The sequence below is a fragment of the Lacerta agilis genome, chromosome 14 (assembly GCF_009819535.1).
Source record: "Lacerta agilis isolate rLacAgi1 chromosome 14, rLacAgi1.pri, whole genome shotgun sequence".
Taxonomy (NCBI): Eukaryota; Metazoa; Chordata; class Lepidosauria; order Squamata; family Lacertidae; genus Lacerta; species Lacerta agilis.
The window spans coordinates 49298154-49310977 of record NC_046325.1 but is presented as its reverse complement, the minus strand read 5'-3'; the positions used below and the strand labels follow the sequence as shown (position 1 = coordinate 49310977).

The window sequence follows — 12824 nt, the reverse complement described above, 5'->3', positions numbered from 1 at the left end:
TTGCATTATAACCTAAATCATAACCAAATATTCTTATAGCTAAACTTATTTCTTATGTCCTTTATCATGCTGCTTTTAACTTAAAATTCAATATCTCCTTGCTTATTTAAAATAATCTTGTAATTAACAGACTTCACACTCGGATTTCGGATACCATGGCAGACCATTTAGATTATACATTTAATACTTCAACCCACTCCCCCTCTATCCATTGTCTTTTCCTGTCTTTCTCCACAGCCAAATCTCCCATTGTCCTCCTCTGAGTGTCCACAGATCCAGGCAGCGTCCACAACAAACCCAGCATCGAGCCTCAGGGCGTTCCTCATCTCCATTCTGGGCTCCTCCGATTCTTTTGCTCCTTCTTCTTGTAAAAATCTTAATTCCATGTCCCTTGCCCCCGAGCTGCCACCTCGGGGTCTGGATATTGTAAATTTTCCCGTTTCAGGTTCCTTTTCCCGGGTTCGCCCAGCCATTTCCGACCATCCTCCAAGCGCCCCTCCCAGCTCTTTGCCAAGGCTTGATTCCATTGTGTAGAACTTTTGAAAAGCCTCCTCTGTGGAAAGTACATCCTTTTTATGAATAATTCCACTCAAGACCTGTAATTTCCGATTAAGCAATTCCATCTGCAAGATAGTGAGCATTTCCTCATCCCTTAAATCAGAGTTCGATGCCAGTGCGATCACAAAGTCCAGCATTTTGAGAGAGAGGGTGAGTATCAGATTTCAGTTCCTGTCTCTTCCTTCCTTTGTCTCAATTTTTCCCACGACATACCAAGTCGCCGCCATTTCTCCGAAGCCGGAGTATAAAGACCAAAACTTCAAACGGAGATATTTTTTCCCCAGTTAACCCCCGAAGGGAGATCTCAACAGACTCAGTTTTCAAATTCCAAGTACTTTCTATGATTGTTGTAGCAGCAGTCACTTAAAGGGTTAATCTCTTTCACCACTCGAAGGGAGGGAGGCGGGCTGCCTTTCTTCTTTCCCCCAGAGCGTTCCAGGAATACAAAGAGTCAATCAATTACTCACAGCCTCTGGGTTCTTATCAGCTCCTTAATGACAGGTAGAACTTAGACGCTCATCACAGGCTTTGCCGCCGCATTTCCATCCCGGTTGGGGCATGTCCCCTATAGCCCGGCTCCGTAGTCCCTTCACCCCCACTCCCCCTTTACAGGGGGCGCGGGGGAAGGGTTCGGAGCCACAACGGGCACAGCCGGGGAGCCCAGGGCACGGGACGCTCTTCCCGCACCCCAACCGGAGCCCCGCTATGCGGCTGCAGGGCTCCTAACCCCCGGGATGAACTGGGTGCTTCGCAGCCGAAGCAACCCACGACCACCCATAATGGCGTCAGCCGCCGGAAGCCTGGCTTTGACTTTTGATGTTCCTCTTCACATGTAGCCTTTGAAACTTCAGAAGCGATCCAGATGTGCCCTTGACTAGGAATAAAGTGGAGAGTCCTGAGATCTGAGAATGAACTGCCAGGGGCGTCGCTGGGGAGGGGCGGTGGGGGCGGGACGCCCCCAGTGACAGGGTGAGCAGCGGCGGGTGGGGGTGTCAAGCGGCGGCCCCTCCCGCCACTCCCACGCGCCGCCGCTCCCTCCGTCACCCCCGGAGCAGCAGCACATGGATGGGGTGCTTCTGCCGCTTTTTTTTGGCGGGGGGGGGGGCGACCCGCGAGGGGGGTTGTCACCCCCTCCTCGCGGGTCACCCCCCCGCCGAAAAAACCGCTGGGGGGGGCGGGGAAAGCCTGGAAAGGAAGCAGAGCAGGCGCGTTTAAGCGCCGCTCTGCTTCTTTTTCCGCTTTCCGCCGCTTTTTTTCGGCGGGGGGGGGGGCGACCAGCGAGGTGGGGGTCACCCTTGTCACTCCCTCCTCGCTGGTCACCACCCCCCCCCGCCGAAAAAAACCGCGGGGGGGCGGGGAAAGCCTGGAAAGGAAGCAGAGCAGGCGCGTTTAAGCGCCGCTCTGCTTCTTTTTCCGCTTTCCGCCGCTTTTTTTCGGCGGGGGGGGCGACCAGCGAGGTGGGGGTCACCCTTGTCACTCCCTCCTCGCTGGTCACCACCACCCCCCCGCCGAAAAAAACCGCGGGGGGGGCGGGGAAAGCCTGGAAAGGAAGCAGAGCAGGCGCGTTTAAGCGCCGCTCTACTTCTTTTTCCGCTTTCCGCCGCTTTTTTTCGGCGGGGGGGGGGGGCGACCAGCGAGGTGGGGGTCACCCGTCACCCCCTCCTCGCTGGTCACCACCACCCCCCCGCCGAAAAAAAGCCTCGGAAAGGGGGAAATCCCCCCTTTCTATATACACGTGCGTCGTGACGTCATGATGACGTCACGGCGCGCGCGTCGTGCCCCTCCCCCAGGGGGTGCCTCTGCGCTGCCGCCGCCCCCAGCAGCGCAGAGGCTAGCGACGCCACTGTGAACTGCATCACTTCAGACTCTGGGTGATCATGTTTTGAATGCAAAATAAATAAATAAAAGGCTTCCGTACAACTGGATATAGTAGTAGGGGAATTGGGCAAGAATATTTCTTTCTTCTGTGCTAGTTTTATATTTGCAGCGGTGGACAGGCATTTAACCAAGCGATTCCCAAACCTGTAATCTGAAATAGTACAGGCCTTCCGCCTCCTCTGGATTTCACAGTTCCCTTATGCTGGATGTATCAATCCAGTCTGAAATAAACCTAGTTCTGGGCACCACAGTTCAAGAAGGATACTGACAAGCTGGAAATTGTCCAGAGAAAGGCAACCAAAATGGTAAAAGGGCTAAAAACGATGCCTTATGAGGAACAGCTTAGGGAGCTGGGTATGTTTAGCCTGGAGAAGAGAAGGTTAAGGGGTGATATGATAGCCATGTTCAAATATATAAAAGGATGTCATATAGAGGAGGGAGAAAGGTTGTTTTCTGCTGCTCCAGAGAAGCGGACACGGGGCAATGGATTCAAACTACAAGAAAGAAGATTCCACTTAAACATTAGGAAGAACTTCCTGACAGTAAGAGCTGTTGGACAGTGGAATTTGCTGCCAAGGAGTGTGGTGGAGTCTCCTTCTTTGGAGGTCTTTAAGCGGAGGCTTGACAGCCATCTGTCAGGAATGCTTTGATGGTGTTTCCTGCTTGGCAGGGGGTTGGACTGGATGGCCCTTGTGGTCTCTTCCAACTCTAGGATTCTATGATTCTATAATTCTTTTCTGAAAGTGACACCACTCTTATACTACACATTTCTGGGTCTAGAAGCATACTTCTGAATTGTTGCAATACTCTAAATGAGACACAGATACTACTTTTGTGGCTAGAGATCTGGTCGGCCACCTATCTCACTAGGCTGCTGTGACCATTTGTCGCTTCTCTTTTTCAGAGTACTTGAGTTTATGTACCTACAGAAATCTGTATGTATCGCCACTGCATCCAAAATGGAACCACACAACTGGTAGACTGACAGCATCCTCCAAGTGATTTTGATTTGTTTAAGAGTGTTCACACATTTCACAGGTGAAATCTTATAATCTCAGTTACTCATTGCTCCCTAACAAGTGTATGTGTACAATGCACAGATCTGAAACATAAGTTTACTCTTAATCACACTTTCTAATTTTCTTTTTTAAAGAAATCCCCTTGAATGCCAGCTTTCAGATACGGCTTCACTTTTAGCTGAAGTCCAACATACTTCACACACGTACGAATATGAAAGGCACATGACATTAGCACACCAAAAATATTCACAATCACAAATGGTAGAGCAAGGGTAGGCAAGCAAGCAAGTCACTTTGATCATGACACTGTTGGTGCTATAACTAAGGTAACAGAAAAGTAAGAATTTAGTATTCCTCTTACCTGATAGTTATGGACTTCTTGATTATTTTTAGTGCTAAAACAAAAATAATATTATTATTATTTGCATAGTTCTCATAAAGTGTAACACAGAAGCTTATTAATGAACAAGCCAAGCCAACGCAAGGGGGGAAATGCCTTTAAGATCTTAGCGAGCAGGTTTGAATTATGTTTTAAGTAGTGTAGCTATTAGGATGGCAGCTCAAGAGACTGCAACTTGCGGAGGTGCTTTTGCAAAACATTGCCTGCCTCTTCCCTCTTCAATCCCTCTCACGCAGCTGACCAACATGAGGATGTGTTCCATTCTCCTACCAACAGCATATTGCCACCTGTGCCTCAGCCTCGTGAAGTGGAACTTCTGGGGCAGACAGAACATCCACAGACGTTCCATGTTTGCCTCAGTAGCTCAGCCAGTGGCTATGGAAGACTGATTTATTAGATTTATACACCTCCAAGGATCCAAGGACAGTTTACAGCACAAACAATTCCCAACTGAATTCAGCTGCAATGGTTCAAATCAGTTTTGAATGTTGGGGAGGGAGGATTCAAACACTGGAGAATCACATGATCCTGCCGCCTGCTACTGAACCACAAATTAAGTGCTCAGGAACATCAAGCCTGTACTCTGAGTTAAGAGATGAGGAGCATCCCTGCTTGTAAAATGTTTTCCGTACCTATTCTGGTCACTTAATGCGACATGTTAGGAGTTCCTGCACTAGGAGGTTTCCAGTACATTTATCTAAGGGCAGCTTGGATAGTACATGCCAAACCAAATAATTAATGTGGAAGATGGATAACACTTACCAAATCTGGGATGCTTTGAGAGTGTTGCTTGCTAAGAGAGGGCACAGAAAAGCAAGGGTAAACATCACTACTTTTGAAAAAAAAACAACCCTCTGTTTTTTTATACAGGGTAACATTCCAGCATTACATAAGGGGCAGCAAGTGACAGGAGGGGGAATAAGTAGGTCTGTCTGCCCTAGAAGTTTCATGTACAGCCCACATGGTCTCCTCTCCATCCAACTCCTACTCATGAAAACAGTGTGGAGATGAATGAAGTCTCCTCTCTGTACTTCCCAATCTAGGCACATAAAGGAAAAAAATTAATGTACAGCTCACTTCTGTGAGTGAAAAGGAGATTCTGTGACTGAAGATTGTGCCAACAAGCTAATGCAGCTATGCTTAGGGTCCACCTTCAAGAGACGGTGGTGGTGTCTAGATGTCGCATGACAAGAAAAAGCTGCAGAGAACCTCTGACTTGTGTTCCGCCCTTCACTTGTATCCTCTGGTGAGACCACAAGAAGTTCAGAAGCTTTCACTTCCAACTTATTAATCACAACTCAATCAAGACACAGCATGAATCTTAACTATGGTTTGTTTTAAACAAACAAACTTCAAACCAGGGGTTATGAAGCTGACTTGTTTAAACAAGCCACAGCCAACATCATCCGCAATTTAGGGTTCAGGTGTCATGCTGAACTGTAGTTAATGGAAATTAGAACTGAAATCATCTGAGCTCTTCCTCGCAGGTGTGCAGAAGGAGAAGAGGGGAGGAGAACAAGGCTTGCTGTGCCTTGCTCTCATCATGCTAAACTATGGTCTGTCTCAAGGGTGCTGCTTCTGCATAACGGTAGGTGCAGTCGACTTCTTTAAGGCCTCTGTTGTATTGGATGAACAATGTACAGAGAAGTACTTTGCCTGAACTTGGGGCTTTTCAAGCGCTTCTGAGAAGTAATAAACCAGAAAAATAATGAGTGCGGGAAAGGAAACTGACAGAAACAAAACAAAACGAACAAAAAAGAATTGGGAGGCGAGATTTAAGAACAAGCTAGCAAACAGGAGCACTACAAAGTGGAAGGGGGACTTTATTTTAGGACACCCCCTTGCATTTCTTCATGGTGTGATGAAACAAAGCCATTACGGTATGTGAGATGCAATGGAGAAAATAAGCTCTAATTTTAGTTGAGCAATTTGCTTAATGAATATGGCATGCAAGTTAGCTGCAAATTCTAACCTTTGAAAGTTGAATGCCTTCGTGATGGGTACCGCTTGCTGGGCCTCCTTTCAAAGGTACTGGCTCTGCGTAGTCGGGATCCACGCGTTGCCTGGTACTCTGTTCGACCACTAAAAAAAATAAGAAGTAACAAAGACTTACGGTGCATTTCTATATACAGTGGTGCCTCGCAAGACGAAATTAATTCGTTCTGCGAGTTCTGTCGTCTAGCGAAAATTTCGTCTTGCGAAGCACCAACGGGGGAAGCGCGGTTTGATGGAAAAAAAACGCGAAAATTTTTTGTTTTGCGAGTCGCGCCCATAGGGAAATTCGTCTTGCGAGTCACCCTTTCGTTAGCGAATGCCTTTCGTCTAGCGAGGCATTCGTCTAGCGGGGTACCACTGTAGTCTACTTGGAAGCAAGTCCCAGCAAGTTCAACAATGTTTTCCTCCAGGTAAGAGGGCACAAGTTTTCAGCCTTAATTTACTTCACTAACCGCTCCCATCCTCAAAACACAAAACCTACACACAGTCATATAAATGCTGTATGCAAAACCAAGACTTTAGCTTAGAACAGCTGTATTTTACATTTATTTGTGGCTTCATAGATCATCTCTTTCCCCAAGAAAATTAAAGACAACAAGGGCACTTCATAGCATTCGATGTAGCTACAAGTATGGCTATCACCCAGTTTCAGAAATCTTAAGTGGATAAATCATTAGAGTCTCAACTGACCAATTAATTCTGCATAAGTCTGCATATCATACTGTGAGTGACACCTGTCAAGGATACAGCTGCTGCTACACTAAAGGAACAACACCTCACAAATGCAGAATGGACATCAGGTGTCACTTGTAAAAGTACAAGTTCCACAAATACAGTGGTGCCTCACAAGACGAAATTAATTCGTTCTGCGAGTGCTGTCATCTAGCGAAAATTTCGTCTTGCGAAGCACCAACGGGGGAAGCGCGGTTTGACCAAAAAAAAAACGCAAACATTTTTCATTTTGCGAGTCGCGCCCATAGGGAAATTCATCTTGCGAGTCACCCTTTCGTCTAGCGAGTTTTTCGTCTAGCGAGGCATTCGTCTTGCGAGGTACCACTGTAAAATGATTGAATGGGCTCATATGGGAAAAGGTAACCTTAAGAAAACTGGACCCAAGCCATAAAGCACTTTACATAACAATAGCAACAGCATGAACGTGGCCCAGTAGCAAATTGGCACCCAGTGCAGATTTCTGAGTATAGGTGTAATTAGCTGACAGTATCTCACTCCTATAAGCAATTGTGCTGCAGCATTCTTTATTAAGTGAAGTTTATGGAAGCCTCGCACAGAGTGCATTGTAGCAACCCAGTCTTGGAAGTTGCCAAGCTGAAGCTGATAAAAAGGGCTCCTAGCCACTTGGGCCTCCTGGGACAAAGAGCCCCCCTAGGCTGTGCAGGTGCTCCTCCATGGGGAGTGCAGCCCCACCCAGAGCAGGCAATGAACCAATTTCTCAGACACAGAACTGAAGCATATTTTGATCTGCTGGTAGCAACTTGGTAGCCAATGAAAATGTTTTTATTTGTTTAATTTAACTAACAAATCAAATACAGGCAACCCCTGCACTTGCATGCATTCAATATGTGCCCAACTGCGCATGCACACATTGCACCAAACCTGGAAGTTACCCCAAAAGTCACAAAAACATCGCAAAAAGGGTGGGGCGGGGTGGAACATTTTGTGTTTGCAGGCTTTTTCATGGTGTTTCAAATATACACAATTTCATTTAGAACATTGGGGGGGGGGGGGGCTGCCTGTCCTGCAACCCTAAATTACCAGCTAACAAAAACCTCAGCCTCAAAAGAGTCCTCAGAATATGTTTAAGGAGCTGCATTGCAAAAGCAGAAGCGAAGCCAAGACCTCCAGGACCTCTTGAGGGTTTCCCGACTCATGCTCACCCTCTCCAATTGCTAGAAGGAACCAGACACCATTCCTACTTATCCAAGCCTGCCAATGTGTCTGGCAGGAGAGAGACTCCTATTTAAAAAAGTAAACAAACAAGCCAATTTTTTGTGCCTTAGCAGCTTCTGTGGCCTTATTTGCAAGGGTGCATACGCAACTAGGTACCTGAATCGAAAGCGGGATCCCAGCCTGATAAAATCTGACCGGCTAGATTTACTGTTTGCAGGTGTGCGCAACCGAAAGAAGGCATGATGCTCCACTGCACATTTCCAGAGATGCTTGCACGTTTTAGCATTGTCTAGTCTGAAAACAAATGTGTGCTCTTGCTCTCGACCCTGTAAGACAAAAAATGGAAGCCTTGTAAGTTTTCGTGCAATCAGCTTACCAACCAATGTCACAGAAAGAGAGCTTGAACTGTCAATGTGCTGAATATCTCAGGGTCAACTGCTGAACTCCCGGGACTCTGGATATTGCTAGGCCGGGTTCATTACCTGATCATCATCTTCAACCACCACAAGGGTCAGCTTGCTCTTTTTGAAGTCCATTTTAGTGATTTTAGGCCTGATAACATAGAAAACAGATGATGTAAACAGTTAATTTTCAAGAGAAACAAAACATGATGTAACATATTTATATATAAATGTGGTTTTATTATTATCATGCTAATCTGAAGAGCCAGGGGGGTCAATCTCTCTGTTTTTTTGGGGGGGGAGAGATTAGTATTGAATAACAGTAAGTGTAAGTAGGAATTACTCACCAAAAAAACAAACCTATTTTGTTTGCCCCTTCAAAGATCAAGATCCCTGTTGGTGTCAACCCAAGAGCATAGTCACAACCATCTCTTCCCTACAAGCAAACAGATGATGTTATATCAAACACAAAAAAATCATCTGCGAGACGTACATTCAGAAAGTGAAACAGGTGAAAGGAGTTGCTTTTAAGCCTTAGAGGCACACTGTGACCCCCGTTCTTCCCACCCTCTGCATAAAGAAATTGCAGGGAGAAGCTCTTACCTTAACTACATGCATATCCACCCATACATTTCTAGCCATTTGGCTTTGTTCAAGTAGCACATTTCTGCCTGTGCAGGGCTCTTTCCCCTATGAAAATGAAAGGGAGAAAAACAGTTCTTAATCAGAAGTATTGCTTCTTCCCTTCCACCAATCCTTAGGGATTCAGTTTTGGGTTTATTCACACTTCCTCTGGTCCCGATGCTTTCCTTTGGGAGAAACTGCTCTTTAGCGCTCAGTCAGAGCAAATGGCAATTCTAGTTTTTTTTCCAGATTGACATTTGCTCTGATTTAGAGCTAAAGAGCAGGTTTTCCCTGGGAGAGGAGAGAAGCAAGGGGGGGGGAAGGCGGCTGCTTCTCCTCTCTTATCCAGCAGCAGCAGGGGTGGGCAGGTGCCCTTGGGGGCTTCCTCAGTCTGCCTCGTGGGCAAGCTGCTGCTAGGAGGCTAGAGTTGCGGCTCTGCACACACTGGGTGAGCCAGTTCTGGCGGAGAGCTCAATTCACTTCTTTGCTGGTCTCTCTCTCTCTCATCACATGCTAAACTGCAGATAAAATCAGGTATCTTCCCACCATACCTGAATTCTTTCCACTTCTGAAAGATTTCAAATTCCATTGCTTCAGTTTGATTAGGAGTAAATAGGAATTCTGAAACAAGTTCTGGAGTGTGTTCAGGGAGCTCACATTCGCCAAGCTCAGCTGTCAAAAGTTGAAAATTCCAAATAAGATACCGCATCAAAGTAGATTATAAACAGTACTATCTTTTCCAAGCTAAGATGTTACTAGAAAACACCTTCTCCATTAAAGTTTTCCAGCTTAAACCAATTCAGAGCAAGAGAGCAATAAGCAACAGAGAAAGTTAGCATATAGATATTCTGATCTGTGGGGAAAGGTATTATTCAGATTTGTAACACAAAATCATGGGTACTCCTGGACTTGTTATGAGTATTAAGAACATATATAAATAAACAATTTCACTTGAAAAAAGCCATTGGATTAAGCGGAACAACCTCTTGTCCTAAGGAAGAACATCCCTCGAATGCTAAGGGAGGGAGCAGGTTTGCACTCAGTCACCATGCTCCCAGCTGCTCATGTGCCCAGGAGCCATGCCACACCAGCTGTGCATTCAACCTTGCACACACGAGTTGATTTGGATCCTGCCCCCTTGTACAAAAGAGCTCTATGTACCAAATGCAAAGGTGCCAAGGGGCGCCCCTGCTGGGTGCTCTGCTGCGTGTGTCTGGGTGGCCTACTTTACACATTTTTTGAATGCAAGGATCTCTTTTTAAGAGGTGGGCAGAGAATGTAAAAGAGCAACTATGTTAAGAACATCACATTTTCCTCTTATCTGAAAGATCTCCAGAACAACTGCATTTTGAAGGCAAAGGTACTCCTGACCGTTTGGTCCAGTCGTGTCCGACTCTGGGGTTGCGGCGCTCATCTCGCTCTATAGGCCGAGGGAGCCAGTGTTTGTCCGCAGACAGCTTCCGGGTCATGTGGCCAGCATGACTAAGAAGCTTCTGGCGAACCAGAGCAGTGCACGGAAATGCTGTTTACCTTCATGCCGGAGCGGTACCTATTTATCTACTTGCACTTTGAAGTGTTTTCGAACTGCTAGGTGGGCAGGAGCAGTGACTGAGCAATAGGAGCTCACCCCGTCGCGGGGATTCAAACCGCCAACCTTCTGATTGGCAAGCCCTAGGCTCAGTGGTTTAGAGCACAGTGCCACCTGCATCCCATCAGCGCCACCCGCGTCCCTGGATTTTATGAACAGATAATTTCTTAATTTCCTTGGTAGCAATATTCATTCTTTATCCCAACAGTTATAGGCATTGTGTGTCTGTCTGTGTGTGTGTGTGTGTGTGTGTGTGTGTGTGTGTATTCTCCTCTCTTGTTTCCACTAAGCCAATTCAGATTATTTCAAATGAACAAATTTAAGTATTACAACAAAGCCATTTACTATTTCTGTGAAAGCATTGTTTCATAGAAACATGGTTAGCGATTTGGGACAGGAACTGAAGCCATACATACAGGTACATACATACATACATACATACATACATACATACATACATACATGAGTTTTAGCTGTCAGTCCCCGTCAGCAATTAACGTGTAACTATGGGAGAGTTTTCACAGGCCACAGAAGGGTTTCCATCAGACTTTCTGACAGGCAAAGGCTACTGGGAAAGAGAAAGACTGCCTTCTCTAGGAAGACAAGAACTATGGAGCCTATTACTCCCCCCCCCCTTTAAGTTTAGTTCAAGTAAAGTTCAACAGGCAGTATGTAGGTCTACTCTGTCTGCAGCAGTTCCAGGCACCACCATAGCTTTGACACATGGCCTTTGGCGGCCATATGTGAATGAGCAACCAACACTTCAATCAGACTTCGGTTGGTAAGGGACATACCTTGGAGACATAAAGCAGAGAGTTCTACAGCTGTTTCATAAGGGCATTTCAATCTGTAAAGAAAGGTATGAATATTTCAGTAAACAACAATAATTCCCCCCAAATAAGCCCTCCCTCCCCTCCATCAATTATGAAGGGTTAGCGTAACCCCTTCCTTCAATTAAACTCAGCATTATTATTTATTAATTAAAATATTTCATATTATTTCTCTTAAATGATATTCAAGGTGGCCAACTGCAAACAATTTGATACACAATCCAATTACAGTAGTTACAAGTGTAACCATTTAAAAAAACCTTTTATGAGTTCTCCTGCAATGTTAAAACTCCACATCCATGAACTCCATATCCATGGAGTATGGAAATGCTTAAATAATTTTTGGCTGGCCTTGGCTGTGGCTGCCAGAGCATGCAAGACCCCTGCCCCTTCCACTACCTTGTGAGGCCTAGTTTCTGCTGAGATGCTAACTCTATGCTTGGTGCACACAGAAAACTAGCATTCGAGGGGGAAAGGTTTTGCCCTTGCCGTCTCCCTATGCTAATTTTCTATGTGCAGGAAACTGTTCTATGTAGAGAATCATTTGGCCATCTGAGCTCCCACTGACAGGATGAAGGAGTGCAACTCAGAGACGGATTTAGCACCCTTGTAGAGCCAAGCTTGGTTAAACAGCAGGTACATGCCTTGCCAGATCAGAAGTGAGGGTGACCTGCCAAGCCCACTTAATGGTCCCTGATTCATGTTTCCCTTCTATGGAAAGGGGGTTGGAAACAGAGCAAAATCCTATTGCACCAGTTATTCAGACCTCCCCCCCCACACCAAATAATTACATGCATAATAGTGTAACCACTGCCAAACCTAATCTTAGCATGCAAGAGCTTTTCATGCCCTTTCAAACGACAGGTGAAATACTTACTATTAGCTGCTAATATAACATGTTACTTTATTTCCATGAGGAAGAAGGAAGTCCCTCAAAGGATTTTACACACTCCATGTAACAATTAACCAATCAAAAAGGGTCCCTTTCTGTGCTCTCTAGTCACAGGTCCAAGATTTCCACTGGCCAAAGCTGCATTTTGCCAATGATCAGAGCAAATGGCAGAAAAACCCAATTACCATTTGCTCCAATTAAGGGGTAAAATGTGGGTTTTCCTGGTGAAAGCGCTGGGACCAAAAAAAAACACCCAAACCACTCGGACATGGACCTGGAAAGCCTGGCCCTGTGCCTAGAAACGTGGAGCAAAGGAAAGTATAAATGAGCTCTTACAAGGGAGAAAGGTGCATTGCAATCCTAAACATACTTACCTATGAGTAATTCCCACTGAATTCAGCAGGACTTGCTTCTGAATAGACTTGGTTAGGATTGCATGCTGTGTATCTGACTGGGCAGAATGGGAATGCAGTCATACCTCTGGCTGCGAACGGGATCCGTTCTGGAGCCCCGTTCGCAACATGAGCAGCGCGCAACCTGAAGTGCCGCGTCTGCGCATGTGCAAAGCTTCTGTGCATGCACGAACCGCTGAACCAGAAGTAACCCCTTCCAGTACTTCTGGGTTCGGCGCATTCATAACCCATGACGAACGCAACACACAGCGTTCGTATCTAGAGGTATGACTGTAAATACACTCAGGATTGCTCTGCAAAACTCTCCACTTTTATCAG

At 45.9% G+C, this 12824-nt stretch overlaps 1 protein-coding gene across 1 annotated transcript in view; it reads right to left on the bottom strand.

The window, feature by feature from the left end:
* The window catches only part of EPB41L4B (erythrocyte membrane protein band 4.1 like 4B), an 82561-nt gene that overhangs the window by 5389 nt on the left and 64348 nt on the right, over nt 1–12824 (bottom strand). Inside the window, 10 exon segments of the mRNA XM_033169221.1 lie at nt 3817–3850; nt 4618–4648; nt 5828–5937; nt 7915–8084; nt 8241–8310; nt 8507–8595; nt 8763–8782; nt 8785–8849; nt 9335–9455; nt 11166–11218. Of these exon segments, the coding sequence (XP_033025112.1) occupies nt 3817–3850; nt 4618–4648; nt 5828–5937; nt 7915–8084; nt 8241–8310; nt 8507–8595; nt 8763–8782; nt 8785–8849; nt 9335–9455; nt 11166–11218 (763 nt within the window).